The 25,251-nt window shown below is 55.0% G+C and overlaps 2 protein-coding genes across 4 annotated transcripts in view; one reads left to right on the forward strand and one right to left on the reverse strand.

Moving 5' to 3' along the window:
• Positions 1-6,565, reverse strand: part of LOC144588734 (uncharacterized) — a 110,663-nt gene extending 104,098 nt beyond the window's left edge. The window contains exon 1 of the mRNA XM_078392086.1: positions 6,554-6,565. The gene's annotated coding sequence lies outside the window, so the exon portion shown is untranslated. The remainder of the gene's footprint in view (positions 1-6,553) is intronic.
• KIFC2 (kinesin family member C2) overlaps positions 1-25,251 on the forward strand; it is a 32,394-nt gene that overhangs the window by 1,619 nt on the left and 5,524 nt on the right. Inside the window, exons 2-15 of one of the 3 annotated variants that reach the window (XM_072999617.2) lie at positions 7,128-7,218; positions 7,660-7,823; positions 8,730-8,923; positions 10,637-10,860; positions 11,483-11,548; positions 11,850-11,987; positions 12,972-13,169; positions 13,543-13,716; positions 16,715-16,862; positions 17,332-17,462; positions 18,130-18,241; positions 19,581-19,768; positions 22,191-22,295; positions 23,374-23,504. In XM_072999617.2, coding sequence (XP_072855718.2) covers positions 7,675-7,823; positions 8,730-8,923; positions 10,637-10,860; positions 11,483-11,548; positions 11,850-11,987; positions 12,972-13,169; positions 13,543-13,716; positions 16,715-16,862; positions 17,332-17,462; positions 18,130-18,241; positions 19,581-19,768; positions 22,191-22,295; positions 23,374-23,504 — 1,958 coding nt within the window. In that variant the 5' untranslated portion in view covers positions 7,128-7,218; positions 7,660-7,674. Of the gene's footprint in view, positions 1-4,498; positions 7,219-7,659; positions 7,824-8,667; positions 8,924-10,636; positions 10,861-11,482; positions 11,549-11,849; positions 11,988-12,971; positions 13,170-13,542; positions 13,717-16,714; positions 16,863-17,331; positions 17,463-18,129; positions 18,242-19,580; positions 19,769-22,190; positions 22,296-23,373; positions 23,505-25,251 lie in introns of those variants that run through there. The other 2 variants (XM_078392087.1, XM_072999616.2) reach the window with 2 other exon arrangements.

The following is a 25,251-nucleotide window of genomic DNA, read 5'->3' on the forward strand; positions in this document are numbered from 1 at the left end:
GAGGCCGTGTTTGCAGGAGACGGTGTGATCCTGGAATTCCCAGTACTACGCACAAATGGCTTCCAAAGAGTTAAAAGCCACCCTTCCAATTTATTTAGGTGGCACGGAATAAATAAGCAGGCCAGTGGGCTACTAGAAACAAGGGGGTTCTGTGAGCCTCTATACACGACACGTGGGGGGAGGCGTGTGGCACGACTTCTACGACACATCATGGTCATGGAAGCGGATGAACCTGCCAGTCTACCTGGCTGAGTTCTGACATGGAACAGAATCATAGAAATCACAGAAAAATGAAGTTGGAAGGGGCCTGCAAGGCCATCCAGTCCAACCCCCTGCTCAAGGCAGGCACCCAAAGCAAAGCAGATCTCCTAAAACAGCCGTGCTCCCATGGATTAGCCCTCCAATTAAACCCAGGGCTCTCAGTGTGCAAGTGTGTAATGTGCATCTCTCTCTCTCTCTGTCTCCCTTAACTGGGATTTAGATGCCCCGTGGTGATTGACTGTGATCTTTTTATTAGCGTATTTCTCACTCATCCTTCACCGCAAGGGGTAAGGCAGGGCATCTGTCTCTCATTTTTCCTCCCCGTTTTATCCCCCCCAGCAGGCCTGTGAGGCGGGTCACGGAAAGGAGGAGGGGCTGGCCCAGGAAGCTTAAGGCCTTCGTGAGGATTTGAATTGGGATTCCCTAGAATATTTTAGCGCTGCTCTTTTTGAGCCACCTCTAAAGAGCTGTACTCTTGTAGCAACCCCAAAGAAAGAGCAATAACGCTAAGGCTAACTGAGTTCTGGAGAGACATTGCTGGAGACATATATATCTTGTCCATGTGTGTATGTTTTTTGCACCACTGTGAGTGACTTGCATGTGTGCGCGCGTGTGTGTGTGTGTGTGTGTGCACGCACACACACAGACACACACACACATATATATGCAAGTCACTCACGGTGGTGCAAGAAAACATACATACATGTATTCATTCCTCCGGGCGGGGGCATTTCTCCCTCGGAGGAAGGACTGGCCTTGTGCGTGGGCACGTCCATAGGAGTTCAATCCAAGGTCTGCCCATTCTTAATGGCCCACGGTCTGCTGACCCGAGGGAGAGGGAGAGAAGCCGTCCCTCGCGGCCTCCAGCGGCTGAGAGGGAAACTGGGGGGCACTGGGACTCCTCAGGTGGGGCTGCGTGGAGGAGGTGGGCGTTCTGGAGGTACGAGCGGGAGGGGGGCCTCCTTTGGCTGCCCCGGCACTTTGGGAGAAGAACTGGGGGAAGGCTTACCAGAAGGAAAGAATCCAGGTCAGCATGAGTGGCAGGAGTTGACAGCTCCGAGGGTTTGGGGGGGGCGGGCAGGCGGGGGAACATAGTTCTTTTCGTCTGTTCCTTGCTTCTTATAGATATGTTAGCATCTAAAGTGAATTCAGGCTTGGCTTGTTGTGTCGCTGTTATGTGCTCTCAAGGCCGACTTACGGCCACCCTACGAAGGAGCGATCTCCAAAAGGCCCCGTCCTCAAGAGCCTTCTCAGCTCTTGAAAACTCAAGCCTGTGGCTTCCTTGAGAGAGTCTGTCCATCTCGTATTGGGTCTTCCTCTTTTCCTGCTGCCTTCCGCCTTTCCCAGCATTATTCTGTCTTTTCCAGAGAATCCTGCCTTCTCAGGACGTGCCCGAAAGCAGGACAGCTTCGGTTTTGCCAAATTTTTGCCTCCAGAGATCCTTCGGGCCTTATTTTGATCTGGGACCCACTTGTTTATCTCTCTAGCAATCCAGGCTATCCACAAAGCTCTCCTCTCGCACCACATTTAAAAACAAAAAACAAAAACACGAATCATTTTCTCACCTAGTCAGTTTTCTCTGCTGTTCAGCTTTCACACCCAGACATGATGATTGGGAATACAAGGGTGTGGATGATCTTGGTCTTGGTCTCCAGGGGCACCTCCTGACACTCGAGGATCCCTTCTCGTTCCTTCACGGTGGCCCTTCTCGTAAGTCTCAGACTTCCTTGGATCTGCCGGCTGCAGTCTCCACCTCGCCTGATGGTTGAATGGATGTATTTACAATCTCGAACCCTTCCCATTTCTTTGTCCCTCGCTACATCCAGGGACTGCACTGTGCTGTAACAGAGCTTGGAGAAGTTATGCCTTTGGACTACGACTCCCAGAATCCCCAGCCAGGATCTTTCCAAAAGTTCGTTGAAGTCCCTTTCACTCGTGACCTTTCTTTTCGCCTCTTAGTTAGTGACTGAATGAATGGATTCTGGCCACTTGCAGGCCTTTCCTGTTCACAGCGGCTCCACACACTGTGGCATTTGTCCACAGGAAGGACTCCCTTGCGTGATGCTTTGAGAGTCGTCAAGGGCCTGGCGTTTTTTATGTGTAACAAATGCTGCGTCTGTTTTGCCCGGTGTCTTGCAAACTGTCTGGGTTTTCTGTACAGAGAGTTCATAATTTTGTGTGAAAAGACCCTCTCACCAGAGGCAGAGGAACAGGCTGTTCTGACTCACCGTCAAGAGGAAGGCAGTCTTTCTATGCTCAGAGGCGTTGTCTTCACAAATGCATCACATGTCTCCATGTTTACTAGAACAGAATTCCAAGATCCAGTTTGGGGGGAAAAAAACAGAAATTCCAAAGCAGAGCTGACACTGCTGAGCTACTGAACCGATTCAGGCCTTTGTGCATGTTCCGCACAGGCTGGAGGCCTTCCCTTCTTGCTCCCAAGGGAGCTGTCGTTCCGTGAGGTTCTGTCGTTTCCGTCCCCCACGGTGTGTGTGTGTGTGTGTGTGTGTGTGTGTGTGTGTGTGTGTGTGTGTGTGTGTGTGTGTGTGTGTGTGTGTGTGTGTGTGAGAGAGAGAGAGAGAGAGAGAGAGAGAGAGAGAGAGAGAGAGAGAGAGAGAGAGAGAGAGAGAGAGGTTGCTATCATGTCCCTTCTGTGGACCAGAAGAGGAAATCTGGATCTTCTCTGTTTATCAGCCAGCAGAACAGCAGAGAAAACCGGTCCATCCTTCAGTGATGGGGTTGCCATAGCGCCGGTCACTATGGAAACAGAGCGGCCTCCCTGTGAAGTTGGCTAGACAGCTAGATCTGAAGGGGGAGCGGTATTTGAGGCTCCCTCTCCCAGGTCACAGTTCTGCATGGGATGTGTTGGTCTGTGTAAATTAACCTTGAGTCTTGTGCACCTATTTTGTTACTTAAATGCATGCGTGCCCATTTAACTGTCTCTCGTGTAGCCTTGAATGTTTGCTGAGAACCACCCCCAGGTCTCCGCTCTGTTTGTGAGGAAAGATGAGGCAGGAAACTCTGCCTCCTTTCGCAATGCAGGCCCGAGTCTTCTGGGCACCTGAGAGGGGCCCCCCAATTCCAGCAGAAGGCCAGCGGATGGCTGCTGCCAGGACGAAGCCCGCCACTGCAGGGGGAAAGAGTCCTCCAAGGGGGCCGAGGGTGGGCTTCGTCTGGCAATGGGCCCAGAGCAGAGAGAAGCTCATGGAAGTCCTGGTGGCACTGGGAAGTCGACCGTGGTCCACCTGATCATTTTCCTCACATGAACGTCCACAAAAAGACGTACGTCTGTTCAAAAAGCTCTCCTGTTAACTTGTTTTGCCAAGCGTGGTGTGGGACCCATGGATGTTGCGCAGTGAACATGCCCCAGTGCATCACTGGCCATATTCTGGGCACCTGAGGGGTGCAGATTTTGGCAGAAAGCCAACTGATGGCTGCCACCGGGAAGAGGCTCATCATTGCAGGGGCCGTGACCCATCCGAGTGGGGAGAGGGTGGACGTGGTCTTCGCCTTGAAGCTTCGTCAGGGGTCTGTTGAAAGCGAGCGGCCTGCAAACCGCCTTGAGGACTGTCCCAAGGTGTCCCTCGTTTGGTGGGACGGCGGGGTGGGGTTGGGGAAAGGAGGCACACCTCAAATCCCCTGAGCTTCCCTACAACCTTCCTCAGCCCTTGAGCTCCCATCAGACCAGAGACAAGAAAGATGATCTAGCATCCTTTGAAAATGGACGGATCTTGCTCAGGTGACAGGTGCTGGGGCCCAGGTGCCAGGGACGGGTGGGTGGCTCACGGGCTGCTTCGGAGTCCTTCAAACAAGCGGGGCAAGTGCCCCTTTGGGGGGGGGAGTACGGTGTGTGCGTGTGCGTGTGCGTGTGTACGTGTGTTCTTTCTGACCAAGTCAGTTTCCAGACCGTTCTGCCCTTCCCAGGAAAGAAGCTGACTTTTGTGATCTTGTTCAGCAACATTTTAAAAAAACGGTCCTCAATGTTGCCTGGGGGTGGGGGAGCTCGGACCGTTCCTTTCTGTAGGTGTCCACCTTCTCTAACTCTGAAACAGACACACATCCTTTTTGGTTTATGGTCACGAGACGTGTCTGACCTCTAGGATCGGTTCCTCGGAGTGGCTGCCCTTGGAATCCCTGCTATGACCCTCTTGCAAACAGACCTGATCTGGCTCAGGCCTCGGGGTGTGTGTGATGGTGACGGGGGGGGGGGGCTTCTTGGTGTTTTGCACCGGGCACTGCCTAGACGTAGGACTGCTCGGAGCAACCGGCTGCTGAGTATGATCTGCAAGCTGCCCCTCCGACTGGATCGGCCGGCTCTTTCCCCAGTGCTGCACGGAGGCTGGGCTTCCACCTCCGATGGGCATCTCTTCTGCAGCGTTGCCACAGATTGGTGTGTGTGTGTGTGCGTGCGCATGCGCACACCGTTTCTGGAACTTCAAAGAACCTGTGACAAAGGGTCCCAAAGCTGTTCAGGGAGAGTTGCTGTTTCTCTCTCTCCTCTAATTGTGCCATCAGGGCAAAGCGCCAGAGTCTTCCAGGGTGGCAGAGTTTGTCCTTCGTCCCCTTGCCAAGAGGCCCTTTTCGTGCCACACAGCTGCTTGCTGCACCGACTCTCTTCTGCGCAGAAGAGCTATTGGTGGCTCTCGGCTGCAGCCGCGTCTCCCGCAGCCAGCAGCTGCAGCCGAGAGTGCGGTGCTCCCGGACACAGTCTGCAGGAGGAGAGGGGAGGACTCTGCAGGGTGCTGCAGCCGGGGGGGGGGGGAACGACAGACCCCAGGGAGCCTCACAGGAACCCTCTGGCTTAATCTGTACAGTCCATTAAATTGCCCCCCCCCCCCCGTCATCAGAAAAGTCCATATTTGAATCCCAGTCCTGTCGGAAACAGAAGTCTTGATGCATATTTCAGAGGCCAGCCTCTCTCCTGCTGTTCCTGAGAGGTCTCCCGCCACTGTCTCCCCCTGTGTTTTTTTTCTTTTTTTCTTTTCCCATGCCATCTGCTAACGGGTGGCTTCGACCCACCTCCCCTGTTGCTCCCTTCTCTTGGAAATCTCTTCCTTGCAGTAGAGAAGATTGTTCTCCTACCTCATTGGTGGCCCCCCACCCCACCCAGGTGTTCTGTAAAAAAAGCCTGTAAGAGGAGACTAGCCGGGCCCTGGAGGGTGCAGCTCTCTTTCACAATGGGATAGGACAAGAAGGTGCTCCTTATCCAGGTGAGCAGCACCTGGGCAGCTGTCTCTCCCGCAGGTGCACTGCTCACCTGGCTCCCTTCCTCCCCCTGGTGATGATTCTGTTCAAAATCTTTAAAAGAATGTCTTTTTTAAAAAAGAAAAATGGGTTTTTAAAATATATTTTTTAAAAATAACTACAACATACAACTCAATACCAAAGAAGGCAAAAACATTTTACAGGCACCTATCTTAAAATGTAAAGCAAACTTAAAAAATATTAGCTCACCCACCACTAGGAGATACAAACATATTTCCTGTGGTTGTTATGATGCCCCTCCAAACAGAGTAGACCTAGAACGAGCTGAAATGTTTAGCATGTATACATTACTGAAACCGCAACGTCTACGTTGGCTTGAGCATGTTGTGAGAATGGCTGACGGTCAGATTCCAAAACATCTCCTGGATGGAGAATGAGTGCAGGGAAATCACTCCAGAGGGAGACCACAGCTGCGATACAAGATCTGCAAGCGGGATCTGAAAGTCTTAGGAATGGACCTAAGGGAAACCTTGACCTCTGAGCGTTCAGCCTGGAGGCAGGTGTTGCATCACGGCCTCTCCCAATTTGAAGGGACCCTCGTTCAGCAGGCCGAGGCCAAGAGGCAGTCCCGAAAGCAGCAAAACCAGGGAGCTGGACAGGGGACAGATTGTATTTGTCTTCAAGGTAGAAGGGATGGTCCCTCTCGAATTCTCAGCCACACTAGATGCTGTTCCAAGTCCTCTGTTCAGAGCACATTACCATAGTCTCTCAAGACTGAAGGATGCCTAATCTATGATGCCCCCAAATCCTTCCAGAATAACATTATCTCATGTTTAGGTAAACAGCCTTCGACTTTCATTAACACACAGTTCAAAAAGTCTTGTCATATTTCCAACAAACTTACTCTCTTTTGTTCTCCTTTGTTTAAAAAGGGATTGTTAAATTTTATATCCTCTGTCAACTTATCATTAACTGCTGTTTCCCAAGCTTCATTATACCATACCATTGATTGGTATATACAGTCGACTTTGGTTTCCAATTTCTTGCAATCATTAGTTTAGCAGCCGTTACCAGACTTAGAGTTAACTCTTCTTTTGCCCAATCAAACCGTTCTCCTTCAAAAATGAACAATAATGTAGTGTATGGGGAAACTTCTATTGTTACATGTTAATTCTCTCCCCCTCCCAATTCCTGTTTTCCAAAAATTTCACTACTACTTTGCACTCCCACCCCCTATGGAAACAGAAAATAATTTCTAATTTTGCATCTGTATTCCGCGGCAGTCCCTCAGTTGGGGGTCAGGAAGGACTTGACGTCACTGCTGTGCCTCCCAGGAAGGGGGTGGGTGGGTGGGGGGCAGCTGAGAACATCCAAGGGGGATATATGTGTGACCGATGGGAGTTATGGGCCCCTGGCAGCTCTGTGGCCTTGTGCAAACTCCCCGATGGTCCCAGGGCGCTATCGGAAGGAGGAGTTGACCGAGAAGCCGCTTCTAAGGATCTGATATGTAGAATACCCTAGGAAGGGTGGCCAGAAGGAGGAGCTGGTCTGGGAGCATGCGATTTGTCATTCATGCATTACAACTGTGATAAACAAGACTGCGCAAACCAATGTTCTCTGTTGCCCTTCTGTGGACAACGAGTGGCTCTTGCTGCGCACAGGGCCACCGTGTTTTTCCTGAGGAGCCCCCGAAGAGGACCCAGAAGCAGCTGCACCAGGACCTCTGGAAGGAGCTGACGGAAGAGCTAGAGAGTAAGTCACCCTGATCACCTTGGTCTTCTCTCCACCCCGGGAGCCTAGAACCCTTGACATGCCCCGAAGCCAGTCTTGAAGCCACCCATCCCCAGCGGTGGTTCCCTCACCCAAGGTTTTGCCTTGTAGAATTAGGGACAGCCACTTCCTGCGCTCGGCACACTCGCTTTATGGACGGTGGCTTCCAGAATCCCCCAGCCAGTAAGGGGTCTTGTGCCCCCCAGAATTAGCCTGCCCAAGCCCTTGGCTCAGTCTTGCTCACTAGAGGTCCGTCCTGTTAGCCCCTTTGCCCGGATGTCTGGGGGGAAGGTTGGGGGGCAAAGGGAGGCTCTTTCTTCACTGTGTGCCCCCTCCCCCGCCCAAAGGCAGGTTCCAGCTGAGATCAGAAATGCCCCCCCAGGATAGTGGGGGTTCTGATCCGCCGTGTTTCTGCACGGGTAGGCAGCTCCGACAGTGATGGGGGCAGCTCCACCGAGGGAGAGGATGAGGATGAGGAAGGCCAGGCCTGGGGGGACGCCCCCACTCCCCTCACTGAGTTCCGAGCCCTCAAGCAAGAAGCCGTGGCAAAGATGCAGCCCGAGGGGAAAGAATCACCCAGTGAAAAGGTAACACCTCTGGGGGGGGCAGGTACATAGGTGTACAGGTGGGTGGGCAACGGGGGAGGACCCCCCTCCAAGGGTCCCACATTCGTCTACCTGCTGGTTCCTCTCTGGGGTTCCTCTCTTTCTCACTCCCCACCAGTGGCACATTTCCTTGGCAGGATACCTGGCGGTGCGGGCTGTCGGGTTGCTTCTGGCGGAGGGCAACCCCATGAATGAGCCAATTGGCCTCCCCATTATCCCCTGCAGTTAGCAGGACGTCTCGTGAGGCCTGCCACAGAGGCAGACGGATCCAGGCCCCACTCGATAGGGCGTGAAGCTCACCATCTCACACGGGGCTGATCACTTTGCCCGGATACTGGCTTGTGGGGAGACCCGGTGGAAAAGGGGGGGTTGGGGAGTCAGATCCCTCGACCGGCAGGGTGGCTTCTCCAAGCCCTAAAAGCCAGCCTTCAACCATCGGGGCTTCGTCCTCTTCCCAAACATGAGGAGGGGAGGAGGCTGGCACCCCTTGGCTGACGTCGCGTTCTGGGGGCCGAGCCGAAAAGGCAGGATCCCTCGTTTGTCACCCTTTTGCCAGCCAGCTGGCGAAGGTGCCCCGAGACTGGGGAGGCATGATTGAACGGACTGGTTGAGCCATCCTTTCCGGAAGAGGGCCAGTTTGGCATGACCCCAATCCCAGGGGGCACAGCTTGCCAAAGGGTCCCTTCCGTCACCCCTTGCCCCTGCTCCGGGGTCCCTTCTGCCAGGCGTGTGGCTAACCTCAGTCTGCCCCCCCCCACTTCTTCTTCCCTGGGCCCTGACCCACCCCCTCCTCCCACCCCCACCCCCACCCGGCGGGCACCGCCAGCCTCCGGAGTCCCCCCTCCTCTCGGTGGTGTCCCACCTCCTCTCCTTCCTGGAGCATTACAGCCAGATGCAGCAGCTGCAGGGGACGGCCAGCGCTTACCGCTCCCGCCTGGAGAAGGAGGAGAGCCGCCGGCGGAAGCAGCTGCGGGGACTCAAGAGGGCCTGCCGGCAGCGGCTGAGGGACCAGGTCCTCCTCATCGGGAGCCTGGACGGCATCATCTTGGAGCAGCAGGCACTCCTGGAGAAGATGCAGGCAGGTGAGCCTGCTGGCTGGGGAGGCATGGGGAGGGGGACGTCTGTGTTCCTGCTCAGCCCCAGCCCTCCTCCCTTCCCTCCCGGAGGTTTTCTCAAGTGGGGCACGGATCCATGTCACCGACAGGGACAGAACGTGGCCGCGGCAGCCCAAAATCTTTGGGAGGGCGGACGGCAGGCAGGCAGGACGGGCCATGGCCATTTTGCAGCTGGGGAGCTGCCCGAGCATATCCACACCGCTGCCCAAAGAGATCACGTGCAACTGGAAGATGGGGCAGGGCAAGGACGCCGGAGGAGCTCCTCCGTGGGTGGAGAGGCAGGCTGCCCGCTCAAGACAGAATTCCTGGTCCAAGGAAGAGGGGGCAAGGTCAGGTTTGCAAGCGCCTGGCTTGGATTCCTTCTAAAGGAGGAACGTTGTGAAGTTTCAGGTTGTGAAGTTTCAGGCCACCCAGGCCAGGCCATAGGTGGGTTTTTTCCAGGCCATTTCCCAGTTGAGGCTTTGCCTGGTCATCTAGGTCGAGCCCCTTCCTCCTTCCACATCCTGCTGGATTTTCACACTGCCAGAGCACGACCGGCTCACCTTTCACAGGCCGGTCACCCCAGGTTCAGACGCGAGCACAGGGCTTAGCGGTGGCCCCTTAAACTGTGGGCCTTGCTCGGCAACGGGCGATGCCTACGTCAACGTCTTACCCAGCGGCAGTTCGCCCGTGGGATTTAGGCTAGTTGTGTTACACCGGCAGAGGGAAATGATTGGATTCTGGCCAGAGGTTTTGTAACCCCTGCAGACAACATTGCTGTCCTGTGTTTTCCCGTCCTGTCGTTCTGCCTTGCCTCCAAAGATCTGTAACATGTTTGTTCAGCTTTTTTTGCTGAAAGGCCTTGTTCCTTATGTATCTGCTTGCATGTCCTTGTTCAATGAAAACTGGAGGGAGTTGAGGTTTTCCAGGACATTCCGTGTATCTGTCTCGCATGGGGCCAGGAAGTGAAAGAACATTCAGAATTTTGCAGGATGCAAAATATTCCTCTCGGCCAAACTGGGGGCAACTCTTTTTGGCATCAAGGCCAGCTGTGATGAACATAGGCTTCTGTCCCCCGCCCTGCCCCCCCGCACCCCAAGTGGTCCATTAAGCTCAATAGGACTCTTAGAAGGGTGTTCAAGTGTCAAGATGCCCAGACCTGACAGCCCCGGGTTCCATCTCAGGTGTCAGAGCCGGGAATGAATTCTTCCAGGCTGCCATTCTGGAGGGGCCTCTGTTCGCCAGAGAAAGATTGTGCGCCAATGTCCTCTGTTCAGACTGACTTCTGTGGAAAGCCTTTCAAGGCCACGTCCCTTGGCTTGCCAGGTATCAAAGGTGGAGGACAGCCCTAGGCGTTTGTTCTTCCTCAGGCCAGGGAGCGAAAAACATGCCACACAACCCTGCGTGGTCCTTCCTGGCGTGTCCTGCGATAACCAAGCAGGGCTGTGGGAAGGTCACCCTGCAAAACGGAGTCTGCGTGGTGGTAGGTAGAGCCAGGAAGGGATCCAACAGATGCTTTGGGAGATGCCAAGGACTGGGACCATCCTCTGGCTTTGGACCGAGGGTCATACGGTGCCCTGTGCCCGCCCGAGCCAGATCGCTCCCACGGCTCTCCACCACCGCTTGGAAAAGTTTGTCGTCCTCCCTTTCCCGGCCACTGATTGAAGGCTTCTTCCTTTCTCTGGCCGTGGCCACGCTTAGATCCCGGTGACATGCCGACTCCGCGCCTGCCAGGGACGAAGCTGCCCTCTGCCTGCCTGCCCTCCCCGGTGGCAGCACCGGCGGGGGTGCACCAGCTGGTGGAGTCCCTCAGCGCCCTCCAGGGGGAGAGAAGTCGACTGGCAGAGGAGGTGGCTGGCCTGCGCCAGCGGGCAGACGAGCAGGAGAGGGAGAAACAGCGGCTGGCGGGCAGCTTCCAGCGTCAGGTGAGAGCCGAGAGCTGAGTTTGTCGTTTCCAGCCAGAAAGCAGCTCCCTTGACTGGTTGCAGCAAAAGGCCTCGTGGCCGCTTCATTGAGTCTCGACGAAGGCTGCCTCCTTGCTTTGTCGGGATGGTGCAGAGCCGAGGTGGGTGAAGGGCAGCCTTGGTGAGGGGGCTGGACAACAGCCCCCCCCATTGGCCCTTGCCAGCATAGCGAGTCGGAAGGCATGATTGGAGATGGAGTTCAGCAAAGTAAGGTGGGTTGATCTTGGCCCCACCACTAGCAAGCTGGTTTACAAGTTAATTCTGCAGATGACACATTGGCCCCCCCAATAAGCTGGGCACTCCTTTTACTGACAAGGCTGGGGAGCTGAGTCCACCTTGAGCCGGCTACCTGAGCTTACGAGCAGAGTCTTAACTGCAGTACTGCAGTTTAATCTTTTTGTTTGCTTGGCCCATGGGGTGCTTGCCTGGGACACGCCTGAAAGGGGGCAGAATGATGGGAGATCCACCCGGAGGGACCCCCCCACACACACCTGATTTTAGTTTGCCATCCTCCTGACCCGCTGGCGCCCGTCTCTGGCGGACCAGCCCCGAAAGAGGCTTTGGACTCTTCCTTTCCCGGCAGATCCAAGGCCTGAAGGAGCAGATCCAAGAGCGGGAAGAAGAACTGGAGCGGCTTCGGCTGGGCACGGTGAGCGGGGGGTGGTGTGCACACTGTCTGTGTGAGGAGAGGCGCCCTCTGCACCAGGCTGGGCTCTCCGCCATGACCTCCGAGGAGGACCCGGTGGGAAAGGGTGCCTGGCGGTGCTCATGAGCTGGGAGAGGGAGGCGTGTGGGGTGGGTGGTGTGGTCACTGGCCAAAGATGGACGGATCCAGACCTGGCTTCTGCCTGCCCATCCCCCCCGGCATCCTGGGGGTGCCACAAAACTTCCCCTTTATTAAGGGTCCGGGGAGGGGCTTGTGCCATGAACACGGGCGCCATTCCTCGCAGGGCGTGACCGACTCCGAGAAGCGCATCCACAACCTGACGGTGGAGAACGAGGGGCTGAAGCAGAGCCTGACCATCACCCGGGGGCTCCTGCAGCAGCTGGCCACCATCCCCGCCCCTCCACCACCCCTGCTGGTCAAGGTGAGGCAGGAAAACATCTTTTTGGCACTGGAGTTTCAGAAATCCTGCAAGTTGAGGTTAAAAAAAGGATAAGGATGTTTCTCTGTATGGAAAGAGAAGCATGGAAAGCGTATTGGAGGGAAAGCAGGTCTTTCCAGGGGAGGATGGACCTCACTAAATGCATACAGGAAAAAAAGAAAGAATATAATGGGGAAAGTGGGACAATTCTGCTTTTGTACGTTTCTGAGTGTAGGCGCTTCCCCTGTCCAAAATAAATAAAAAAGGCGGTGGGCTGGTTCTGATGAAGCTTCAGGAGGCAATCCTGTCGGTCAGAGGTGCCCAGAGATGGCAAAGGCTCTGGGGAAGGGGCAGCGGTGGGGTGGGGGCTATGTTGGAGGTTTTTAAACAAAGGTTTTGGGGGGCCAGTGGCCACGGATGCTTTACAGGTGGATTTCCCAGGATGGCCAGGTTGAGGGCGGGGAGGGGGGCTCTTGAGGTCCCTTCCTGACAAGCCCTCCATTCCCTGCTTCTCCGATTCGGGAGGGTTGGGCTCGAGGTGTTAATAACGAAAAGCTGCGATAGAAGCACATTACAGGTGAATGCGGCTGACGAAGGGCTCCGGAGGTGGTCTTTCAAGAGGCAGTCCTCTCTCTCTCTCTCTCTGCTGTGCCTGCCCCGTTTTGGAAAGGACCTGGCGGGCTGGCACTTGGTGCTGGCGCTCTGGATCCTGTTACGGGGCCCTGGACCGGTTTCTGTCGTCCTGCAGTGACTGGGGATCTGTCTGAGTCCTGGACGATCTTTGAGCGCTTGGCCCCCCCCTTCTCTTTCTGAGGAGGTGGGTCTTAAGGGAGTGGAGGCTCCATGGGCTGGGGGGGTGGGCCTGCCTGGTAGGGGATGTCAGACCCACAGATCCAGGTGGAGGTTCCCGCTCTGAGCTTTGTGCTTGTGCAAGATGGTGTGGGGAAGGGAGTCACAAAGAGGAACCGCCTGGCCCTGTCACACCAGGAGAACTCCGACCTGCGTGCCAAGGTGGAGCGCCTGGAGGCCAGCCTGCAGCAGAAGGTGGAGGAGCTGATGGGGCTGGAGGGCCAGATGGACCGGCTGCGGTGGCGCAAGGAGGAGGAGGCACGCCGCTTGGAGGAGGACCTGCGGGGGCTCCGGCTCTCCCTGGAGGCCCAGAAAGACCAGGCCCCCGAGGTGCAGGTGAGTGCGGCCGTGGGTCTCTTTCTGGCCCCCCGGAGGTTGAGCAGAGCCCACCTGGCGGTTTTGGAAAGCGGTCCATCCCCCCCCTCCACCAGGCTCAGCCGACCGGCCAAACTGCCCCTCCCCTCCCGTGTCTTCCTTTCCGAAGCTTGTCTTGCCCCAGTCGGGCCCCTCGGTTGGGTGGAGGGGCTTTTTCAGAATTCCCCACGGTCCCTTCCCACGGGTCCCTTCCCCGCGGTCTTCCGTGGGCCCTCGAAAAGGTGAGCCTGGGGAACGGAAGGCGGCTTCTGCAGGTGACACTGCCCAGCTGTCCGTCCGGGATGGATGCTCACGGCTGGCAGGGTTTCTGTGATCCGGATTCCCTTCCTCCCAGTACATCACCAAGACCGTGGAGGTGGATTCCCCGCGCACCCTGCAGGCTGTGGCCGACGCCGAGGAGCAGAACCGGATGCTGGTGGAACAACTCACGGGCCAGGCGGAGCAGTGCCGGCAGCTGACGGAGCGGCTGCACAGCTCCGAGGAGATCGCAGCTGGCCTGAGGCTCAAGGTAGGTCGGGCCTGGGTTCGAGGGAGTGCTGCGTGGCTGCGGAGCCGCTGGCTCCATAAGGCTGAAGGTTGAAGCCGAGGGTTCTTTCAAGGAACTGCGGATTGAGGTTCAAGACTCTGGAAGCAATAAGCCCCCATCCTGCACACTGGAAAGACCATTATCTCAGGGTGCATGAGGGCTAGAGACGTCAGCCTAAGATTCAGTCTCAAAAGAAGTGCAAAATGGGGACGAAACAGGTAACATATTGGCAGTTACTGAGGTGTTAAACAGCTTTCTCTTTCTCGGAGGCTTATGAAGGGCAGCTGGCTAGGCAGAGGGGTGCCCATACAGTGTCTAACGGACCATGCGCCTGAAGTCTAACACATTAAAACACATTGAGCTGGTACAAGTTACTGCAGGAGAGAGAGAGAAAGGCTAGAAATGGACAGAAGCAACGGCTGGTAGATAATTTGGTTTCATTTTACACAACAAGATTCTGATAAGGAGCAATCTAGCTGAGCATAAGAATGTGGGATTTCAGCGGCAGGGGTCTGAAGAGCCACATCATTTTCCTCAGGGCCATTTCCCCTTGGGGGGGTGGGATGTTCGGTTGGGTGCCAGATCCGGAGTCCGAAATGACCTCCTGGACAACATCTGGAGCCTTGCCTTCTGCTTTGGGCCACAGGGCTTCAAGGAAGAAGGAGATGAAGATGTTGAGAAGGGCAGGGGATCCTTTGGCGAAGGGTTCTAGAGCAGCCAGGAAGCTCTCTCAGAAGCACAGAAGAAAAAAAAAGGTGGACGGGAGAGAGGGTATTTAGCGATGGGGGCAAAATGACTCTCTCGGTCTGTGTTTCCGGCGTGGGGGGAAGGGTGAGCGGGAGCTGAGATGGAGCCGAAGAGGAGGGGAAGGGAAAGAAAGCCGTCCTGTTTCTCAAGGGGCTTAAGCCACCCGTTCTAGAGGCGGAAGAGACTGATAAGCAGAGGACACTTTGCCTTGGAGGCAGCACACGGGAGGGAGGGAGGGAGGGAGGGAGGGGGCCAAGGGGGGGGAGAAGGGCTTTGGAAAGACCTGAGGCCAGGTCACCAGGTTTAGAGGGAACGGAGCAGTCCCCCACCCCCACCCCCACCCAGGGCAGAAGTCAGCCCATTCCATGGCAGGCAGGGTGTGAGTGCTCGTCTAAGAGGAACTGAAGCTATATGGTTGCCCTGGAGCTGGGGAAGAGATGGCTTCACCCGGCAGACTACCCAGCGGTGTGGCTTCAGCCAAAAGGATGCCTCGGGGCCCCAGCTGAAAGCTTCAGTGGTTGCGGCAGGGTGGGGCTGCAATTTGGGGGCCGAGCACCACCTTGGCATGCCAAAGGACCAAAGGTTCTCTCCTCAACGTCTCCATGGAGGGCTGGGAAAGTTTCTTTCCTTCAAGCCCTAGAGAGCCGTGTAGGGCTGGTCACCCGTGTAGTAGACAACCCTGGGTCAGGGAGTCTGAAACCTGAACCTCTCCCTAAGGGCTCTAAAGAACTTTATAGACCTCCCTGGGAAAAACCAGACGCCTCTGTTCATCGCAGCTGGCATTCATCCCAGTTGAGGGTCAATTGCAGAAGGATGCCAGCCAATGATTTCCAATCATATCAGCATTCATCTGAGTATCAAAATGTAAGTCTTTTTGCTATTGCAAGGATTCCAGGCCATGCCGGCTTGTCTATTACTACAAGCTTTATTTATCTACATATGTTTCATAGGCTCAAAAGTACAGTGGGGTCTTGACTTGAGAACTTAATCCGTATTGGAAGGCGGTTCTCAAGTCAAAAAGTTCTCAGGTCAAATCTGCATTTCCCATAGGAATGCATTGAAAACCATTTGATCCGTATCTGCTCTTTTCCGTCCATAGAAACTAATGGGAAGCTGCTATTCTGCCTTCGACCACTAGAGGGGGATATTTTGTTTCTTTTTTCCTTAGGTCAAGAAAGGTTCAGGGAAGGCAGGGAAAATACAGTCCAGGCAGGACAGTACCAGGCAGTCCGAAGACTGTCTCCCAGTCCACTCTCTAAACGCTGGGAGGAGTGAGGAAGCAGACAGGCACCCTTTTCACTGGCCAACCGTTCACTGAAAGTTCACTTTTTGCACTTTCCCTGCCTCCCACGTGGTTTTTTTTCAGTTCTTAACTCAAATCTAAGTATGTAAGTCAAGTCAATATTTTCCTATGAGAGTGGTTCTTAAGTCAAAATGTTCTTAACTCGAGCCGTTCTTAAGTCAAGACCCCACTGTACAGTACTTCAAAGTTTGAAAAGACCCATAGCTGTCTTACAGCTATGGAAAAACTGTAGGTACAGCTGCTTAAGTGTAACTTGCCATCCAAAGTAATACAACTGTGGAAACTTGCAAGTCAGAAATAACCCAACAACGAAACGTAAGTTCTAGGCAGAAATGAAATCATATATGAATCAAAAAAATGGAGTAGCATGGAGTATTGTTGTGATACGTTGAATTCCTGTGTGTGTCTGTCTTATTTCCCTATATTATAATTTTTTCAGTTGTTTTGCTTTCTCCTTAAAACTATAAACAATCTTTTCTCCAGGGGCCTTGTTATGGTACTGTGATCTTGTTGGCTGGAGAACTAGCTAATTATTTTGCAATGAATATAGTAAACTATTGCTCAAGACTCAGTTTTAAAAGCATTTTCATTTCCAGGCCTATGTGATCTATATCCCTCTTTGTTATTTTAGCACTCTATGCACACAAAATTTCCCATCTTGACATCCTATACACACATACAAACACCACGGGGTGACTGAAACGTACTTGATCTTGTCTGATTTCAGGAGCTAAGCAGGGTCAGGCCTGGTTGGGAATGAGAGGGACGTCCTCCAGGGAAACGATTTGGCTTTAGATTGTGCAGAGAGGCTGCCAGCCTGAGCTGCCAGCAGCGGTGGTCTAGACGGAACCAGGATGTTGTGCATACGAGGCAACGTTGAATGCCACCCTTGCCCATTCCTATCCTGAAGTGAAACCTCTCCCCTGGCAGATCTCCGATTACGAGTCCGAGATCGCTGGACTCCGCCAGCAGCTGCTTTGCAAGATCCGTCAGCTGGAGGCTCAGAAGGAAGAGGCGGTCCGCGAGGCCTCTCAGTGCTCCGAACAACACCTCCAGCGTTTGCAGAAACAGCTGGCAGGTACCTGGAGTAGGGTTTGGTTGGAGGTCCCGTGAACCGCAAGAACGTGGCCCTCCGGAAAAGGGGGCCCAGGGGAGGAAATCAGTCCTCTTGTGTGCAGCTATCCTCACCTGTCCTGGCTGTGACTAGGAAGGGGCGTGTGGAATCCAGGGTCCATGCTCCCAGATGTGGTTTTTCAACTACAACTCCCAGAATCCCCCCCCACGGCTGCAGCCACAGGATTTCGGGAGCTGTCGTCTGAAAGAGGGGAGGGGGGACAACAGACGTCCACCCTCACTGGCCTGCCCCAAAGGGCCTTGAGGGGGGGGGTCCTCCCGGACGTTACAGGGGTTGGTGTGAGATCGGTGTGCCGTGCTGTGTTCCGAGGAGGGGGCCCCGCGGAGGGTCCCGACTGGAACGCACAGGAGGCCAGAGGTTCTTCCTGTCCCTCTCTGCTCTCTTCTCTCCAACCCTCTCTCTGCTCCCCCAGGTGTACAGCAGCGTCTGGACACCCTCCAGCCTCTCCTCAGGGGCATGAAGGCCGACTACAGCCACCTGCGCGGACAGGTGCGCAGCTTTGCCGAGTGTTACGAAGCTGCCCTCGAGGAGGCTCGGCAAAAGGTGAGATCCGCAGACAAGGTGGCGCAAGGGGCCCGTCAGTTGTCAGCAGAGCGGGAAGCAGATCCTAAGCGAATGGGCTGCTTGAACAAGGAACTGGGCTGGGTCAGGTTGGCCTGCCCGAGGCGTGTGAATGAGGGTCGGCGCGTACAGCCCTTCTGCCCCCTCTCCCACCCCATGGGAAAGACCTGCATCTCTCTCTCTCTCTCTCTCTCTCTCTCTCTCTCTCTCTCTCTTTCGGATGGGCAGCAGACCTGGGAGAGGTGCCCACTGAGGCTGTCCGCTGGGAGGCCAGGCTGGTTGGGTGCAGGGTGGCCACCTTGTTCCCTCTGCTCCAAGGCGCCAGCCATGAGCCGTTGGCAGCAGGGGCCACTGGGGCAAAAATGAAATGCTTGAGTTCCTAGTGCATTCACAAAGGGGCACCCGCCAAGGTCTCTGGCTAGGGGAGAGAATACACCTCTTGGGTTGTGCCCAGCCCTTGGGGAAAGGAGGGAAGAACGGGGAGAGAGGAAGGGGGCAGGGAGGAAGACCCACAGAATGGGGGGGGGTCCGTGGCAGTGGCTGGCTGGCGTGGCTTCCAAGGGCAGGCGAAGGGATGCATGGGGGGTCTTGGGCTCAGCCAGGTCCTCCTCCCCACCCACTCTGCCTTCCTTCCACCCCGCCCCCCCAGATGGGCTCAGCCCTCCACGAGGTCGCCCACAGCACTCGTTCGCTGCAAGAGCGCTACCAGCGGGAGGCGCACCTTCGCAAGAAGTACCACGACCAGCTGTTGGAGCTGAAAGGTAGTACGTGGGGCTAACGGGGAGCATGGGGCATGTGTCTTGTGGTGGTGGGAGGGGGGAGGAGGAAACCTTTCCAAGGGGTTTCTTTTCTGCATCGGGAAGGTGCTCGGGCCACTTGCCGGCCACACCCATCCCTGACTACGAAAGGCGGCTCTTTCTGTGGCTCCCTCTGAATCCTGACCCTCCCCTCAAGTGGCTGCCATTGACCAGCAGATCAATAGGGAACGGGTTGAGATGCGAAGTGGAGGGACCAGCAGCGAGATCGCCTTGAGCATCCTTTTCTCTCCCCCCCCCCAGCCTCGAATGCCTCCAGCGGAACCAGCTATCTGGTGGGGGGCTGCCCCCCCCCAGGCAGCGGGCTGTCTCTCTGGAGCCAAGTACCCCAGGCAGTTTCTGAGGGGTTATAGAAGCCGCCTGAGTGCTGGAGAGGGTCAAAACCCTGACACAGCAGCGGTTGCTTCTCTGCCAAACCCTGTAAGCACTTCCTGAACTTTGCTTTCATACAGTTACCTGGAAGTGGAATTAAAATTCTGCGCATGTTTAATACAATGCCTGCCTTCTCTCCTAAAATTTCTGTGATGGATGTTGCTAAGAGTTCAATTTACACTTTGCCCTTCCCACCACCTAGCTTGGTGGCACATCAAGTCCTCCTCCTAAGAGTTTAGAACAGGTCACAGATTGCATAAAAAGGCAGAATGTGAAAACATACATTGCAATACTGGAAGCCATCCATCACACACACCACGTAAAACACAAGAAAGGCAGCCTTATTCAGCAAGCAGCCACAGAAGCTGAGTTAAGTCCTGTCCCACCCAGGTTGCCAGCCGCTTTCTCCCGGATACACCTTCTGGGTGGCTGTAGCTGCTATACCAAAACTGTTATTAATTATAATTAGCTTTTATAAAGAGCTTCCGTTCATTTCCCCCCTGTGTTCGCTTTTGTTCCCAAAAGAAAAGTGGGAAGACTTTTAATTACCCATTTGTTCTCATCCTTTGTCCTCTGTCATGGCAAAACAGTGCGGATGCTGAGCGCTGAATATAGTGTCACAAGCCAAACTCAGAAAGAGAGGTCCACGTGGACCAGCGTGCGCCTGGCTGCTGTGAACTGGCCACTATGGAGGGAGGGGCAGCCACGGTGGCCTGCCTCCAGTCAGCCGAAGGGGAGATGCTCTGTCGGCCAGCGCCAAAACCAGGCCCAGCGGGATCCTCTGGCCGTCCTTCGGGAGGGCCATGGCCGTGGCACAGTAACCCCTGGCCGTGGCTTCTGCCGTTCCAGGCGGCCCGGGGTGTCCTCCTGACCCTGACGCCGGGGTCTCCTGCCACTCTGCTCCTGCCAACAGGGAACATCCGGGTCTTGTGCCGCCTGAAGCCCCCGGCCGAGGAGGAGCAGGAGGAGCGGGAGGGAGATGGGGGCGCCACGGTGGAAGCCGACCCCACGGACGACGGGACCGTGACCACCTGCTACAAAGGGAAGTCGCGCGCCTTCAGGCTGGACAAGGTCTTCCTGCCGCAGGCCACCCAGGAGGAGGTGAGAGGGCCCCCCCTCCAGCTGTCCCCCCCCCGCAGGGCACTGGGGACCTGGCTCTCCAGGTCCACCTCCCCACTTGAAAAGGGGCCTTTCCCCATTCCCGTGCCACGTCTTCCTCTGCCGCCACCGCCACCAGCATATCCTGGGGCCTAGCACCCAAACCAGCTTCGTGCCAACCCAGAAGGACAGGTTAAGAAGGGAACCGTGGGTGAGCGTTTGGACACTGAGAAGAATCCCCTGCGCTGGAGGGATGTGCACTTTTTTGGGTGTGTGTGTGTGTGTGTGGGGGAAGCAAAGGGGACTTCAGGGGCTATTAAACCGACAAGTTTGACCACTACCTTGGCTCGACCCTTTTTGGGCTCCCGATGGGCTCCCTGCCTCCTGAAGGCTTCCAGAATGGGGCCCTGCCTGATACGAAGACAAAGGATGCTCCAGGGGGGCTGTGTGCGAGGATGCTGAGCTGGCCCTTGGCAAGGTGGCCGAAGGATGCTTGCCTGCCTCCTGCCTCCAAAGGTGTGCCATCTCAGACCGAGAGCCAGTGGGACTAGTGGTTAGAGAACTGGACTCGGATAGGGGCAGTCAGGTTCTGGTTTCCACTGAGCCGTGATCCTCTCCAGCTGAACCATCAGCTAGCTGCACTCTCTTGGCTTGGTCTACTTCGCAGGCCTGATGTGTGCAGAAAAGAGCAACAAGGAGAGCTAGCTGCATTTGCCTTGATGTCCCCGAGGAAAGGAAAGAAAATTGAGTATAAATGTGAGAAAGAACTGAAAAGGCATGGAGGTGATGATAGATGGGGATTAGAAATAATTGCCTTGGTGCCGGATTAATACCTTTACAAGCCCTAAGCACTGAGATGATTGTGGTGCCTCCTAAAAATATAACACCATGGGGAGGGTCCCATGGCTTGAAAAAATATATTACGCGCCCATTATGTGCATGAAAACACAGTCATTTAATTGTGTAGCATGTGGCAAAAAAGAATCACGTATCATATACAAAACCATACGTACAATCAAATTACCGGCTTCCAGCTAAATTGGGCGCTTTCACGCTTTGATTCATGTCAACAGAGGTCGTCAGAATCTGTAAACTGAGAAGCTCAAACAAGAGCTTAAAACTCCTTTACGGGCGTTTTTAATTGTGGCTATTGTTTCTTTGGCTGGCACCTGTAGTGCAGAGGCCCTCGGTCTAAAAGACCACCAGCTTCTTTTTATCCTTATCCCCTCCCAAAATAAAGAACTAACCCCACCACCACAAAAAATAAAAACAAAAAAAACCCTCCATCAAGTTATGATGATGACTGATAATTCCACTCATAACTAGGCAAGTCTTTATCCTTGTTCATTTTTACTAGGTCCTACTCCATCGTTTTAGGTAGCAGGGTGCTTTTCTTGCGGCTCTTAGCAAGGGAGGGAGAGAACCGAGGATGAGAGGTGGAGGGGTTTGTTAAGGAGGGTGCGCCCTTGGCACCCGGGTCCACGGTCAATCTGGCTGTGGTGCCCCCTTGTTGACGCCCTAAGGCATGTACCTATTTTGCTTAATAGTTAATCCGGGGACAAATTGCCTACATTTTGACTCTGGGACACCTGGCGAGGGGAGAGCTATGTATACCGCCTGGTGCTTTTGCGAGGAAAGGTGGGTGACAAAAATCACAAGCCAAGAGGAGACCAGAGGCGCCACTTCCTGGGCGCGGAACACGGTCCATCTCCCATGGAGGCAAGAGAGACGGCCCTCGTGGGCTTCAGACGTTTTTCTCTCCCTTTGTCTTTGGCGCTGCGTGCCACAGAAAGTGCCAAGGGTTGGGTGGCTGGCAGACCACGGAGAGAACGGGCAGGAAGAGAGGCCCTCCATGGGACGGGCTCCCAGGCAAGAGGGGCCAAGCTGGCCGCCATGTTGGTCCTTGTCTTTCCAGAATTGGGGGGGGGATGATTCTGCTAGAAGAGTGGGGGGGGAGAAGGTCGGCCCCAACCCCGTCAGGTTCTAGACGCCTGCCAGAACAGGGGCCGGGTGGTTTGAGGTCAGCAGTCAGTGGCTCTTCTCTGTCCCTGAAGACCCCCTTGGTCTCGGCCAGACTTGACCTGGCCCCCTGCTGCTTTTTGACCCCCCCCTTGATGTCTAGGTCTCTGCCAGGAAAGGGGCCCCATGGTCCACCCAGAGAGGCAGGGATGTGGCTGCCACACCAGCAGGTAACTCGCTTGCTCTCCACCCTTGGTTCCTGCACCGCCAGCCACCGCGCCCTTCCACCACTGCCACCGGCCACAGCTCCTCACACCCGGACCCCTCTGATGTCTTGGCACGCACGCTGGCCTCAGTCCCCTCCACTCCTTTGCCTCACAGCCTCTCTGCAGCCCTTTGCACCGATCCGTGGGGCGAGGTGGGGTCATGCTGCACCCTCCCTCCAGCTTCCTGTCTGCCTCCGCAGGTCTTCCAGGAGGTCGAGCCGCTGGTCGCCACCTGCCTGGACGGCTACAACGTCTGCATCTTTGCCTACGGCCAGACGGGCTCCGGGAAGACGTACACCATGGAGGTCAGTGACACCCGGCGAGCCGAGCCCCCCGCAGGCGGGTTCTCTGGACAGGGAGGCCCTTGGCACACACAGACACACACTGGGGGGGGGGAGGTGGGCATGCAGAATCCCCAGTGCAGTGCCCCCGAGCAAGGGCCGCTGCACCGACACCCCTGAGTTCTGGTTTACCGATGGCCTGTGGGGCCTTCTTGGCTGCTTTCATGTTGAGAGAGACTCAGATAAATTCTCTCTCTCTCTCTCTTTGGATGATTATTTCCAGAATCCTCAGCCAGCATGCCATGATAAGGGGCTGATCAGGCATATCTACATCTGGGGGGGGGGAGGAAAACCCCAAATGCACAGTTACAAGATGGGAGACACTTGGCTCAGAAATTCTATGAGTGAGAAGGATCTTGGAGTTGTTGTAGATCAAAAGTTGAATATGAGCCGACAGTGTGATGGGGCTGCAAAAAAGGCAAAGATGATTTTTAGATGCATTAAGAGAAGTGTAGTCTCCAAATCTTGTGAGGTACCATCCTCCCCTTTATTTGGCACCAAATAGGCCTCATCCTGAGTACTGTGTCCATTTATGGACACCACACGTCAAGGACGATGAAGACAAATTGGGACGAGTTCAGGAGAGAGCAAGGCTGAAAGAATTGGGTATAGCCTTGAGAAAAGAAGACCAAGGGGTGATATGATAGCACTTTTCAAATACTTGAAAGGATGTCCTACAGAGGAGGAGCATAGATCTGATCTCGATTATCATCCCAGAGTGCAGGACACGCAACAAAGGGCCTCAAGTTAAAGGAAGCCAGATTTCGGCTGAATATCAGGAAAAACTTCCTAACTGTTAGAGCAGTATGATGATGGAACCGATGACCTCGGGGGGGGGGTAGGTGAGCACTCCAAGGTTGGAGGCATCCAAGAGAAGATTTAAACAAGCGCCTATCAGGTCTGTGTTGGTTTGGATTCCTGCACTGAGCAGGAGTGGGTCTTGATAGCCCTCTATGATTCTATGAGTATGAAGAGAATCCCTTGGTGCCATGGAGGTGAGCTTTGGGAAGACCCCCCCCCTTCCTTTCACCTTCGGTTCCAGGGTGTCCCAGATAACCCCGGGATCAATCAGCGAGCGTTGCAGACCCTCTACCGGGAGATGGAGGCCAAGGAAAGGAGCTGGACATTCTCCGTCGGCCTCAGCATGGTGGAGATTTACAACGAGGTGATCAGGTGAGGGTGGGGGGGACTCCGAAGGTGGATTCTAAGCCCTCCCTCGTTATTCCCAGAAGCCAGGAAAGGAGTGGGGTGGAGGGGGCCTTCCTGAAAGCGTGGCATCCACCCCAGAGGCAAGTAAGGCAAGTCCCTGTGGCAACGCCAGGATTTGACCTGGAATCATGAGAAGGACATGCGGGGCCAACTCTGATTAATGGGCTGTGAGCTAACTCAGCGTTGCCTGCTCCCACGGATGCTGCTGGTGGTGGTGATGGGTCTCTGCTTGGGCCCCTTTCTCCTTGCGAACCAGAGTGACGAACGGGCCCCTTGGCTAAAGCCTCTCCTCCTCCTGCTCTCAGTGGGGTGGCCCTCCTGGTTTGGCTGGTGGGATTCAGAGTCCAAGAGTGGCGTAATAGCTCCCTCTTGTCCTTCGGGCTGTAGAGACCGGATGGGAAGGAGACCCTCCTGGTCCCTAAGAGAGCCTGGCTTTGTGCAAACGTCGCCGTTCCTTTCCGGGCTTTGACCCATCACTCAAATCACTCAAATTATGCAGGGAAAATGGGGTAGAAATTGTGCCTTGTGAAGCAAGAGGCGTAATCTTCCCTAATTTACACAATTCATTTTGAATTTGAGGGACCCAGAAGCTCTATAAGGCTTTGTCTGGTGGGGATGGGGTCTTCTTTCAAAATGTTTCTTACTCATCCATCAGGGTGTGTGTGTGTGTGAACCCACCTGAGATTTTTTTTTTATTAAGAGCAAAGAGCCACAGATTTGACCAGCATCACTCCCTGTTTTTCCTTCCCTAACCCTTCCTTAAAGGGACATGGTGGTGCTGCAGGCTAAACCGCAGAAGCCTCTGGGCTGCAGGGTCAGAAGACCAAGCAGTCGTAAGATCGAATCCACGTGACGGAGTGAGCTCCCGTCGCTTGTCCCAGCTCCCGCCAACCTAGCGGTTCGAAAGCATGCAAATGCGATTAGATAAATAGGGACCACCTCGGTCGGAAGGTAACGGTGTTTCGTGTCTAAGTCGCACTGGCCATGTGACCACGGAAGGATTGTCTTCGGACAAAACGCTGGCTCTATGGCTTGGAAACGGAGATGAGCACCACCCCCTAGAGTCGGACACGACTGGACAAAAATTGTCAAGGGGAACCTTTACCTTTACCTTTAACCCTTCCTTACTTCCTTCAGGGAAAAGGATATTGTAGGTGTTGCAAACTTGGCCTTTGTTTGTGTGCACGCGTGCCACTGAAAGGACGAGCTTGTTGCCTTGGGGTGGGGTGAGGGGGCTAGGCTGGGAACAGGTATCCCTCAGGGAGAATGGGTGCCGGTGGGTGGGTGGGAGGAAGGAGTGCTCCCCTTTTTATAGAATCTGATCTGGATGGGTTGAGGAAAGAGCCATTAAAAAGGAACAAAGACAGAGGAGCAATGAACTGCACGGAGGGGCCCTGGATGCAAATGCTGACCCCATGACTCTGGAGGGAGGGAGCTATTTCAGATCAGTTCATCCTGCATCAAAGTGTGTCTGTGGGACTCTCCCTGGCGCGTAAAGGAACACACCCACCCCATCGGCCCAGGGCCATCCGTACATGCTCTCCACCCCTCCTCTGGCAGTTCCCCGTCCCCCTTCCTGGGTCGTCCGAAGGGCCCGTCAAAGGAAAGGTGGCTCTCGCTCTGCCCTTCACCTGCTCAAAGCTCTTTGTGATCACGGGCCACAGCGGCGGGTCTGCCGTGGAAAGACCACCGTGGCCCCACGTGGGCAGTG

The sequence above is a fragment of the Pogona vitticeps genome, chromosome 4 (assembly GCF_051106095.1).
Source record: "Pogona vitticeps strain Pit_001003342236 chromosome 4, PviZW2.1, whole genome shotgun sequence".
NCBI classification, from domain to species: domain Eukaryota; kingdom Metazoa; phylum Chordata; class Lepidosauria; order Squamata; family Agamidae; genus Pogona; species Pogona vitticeps.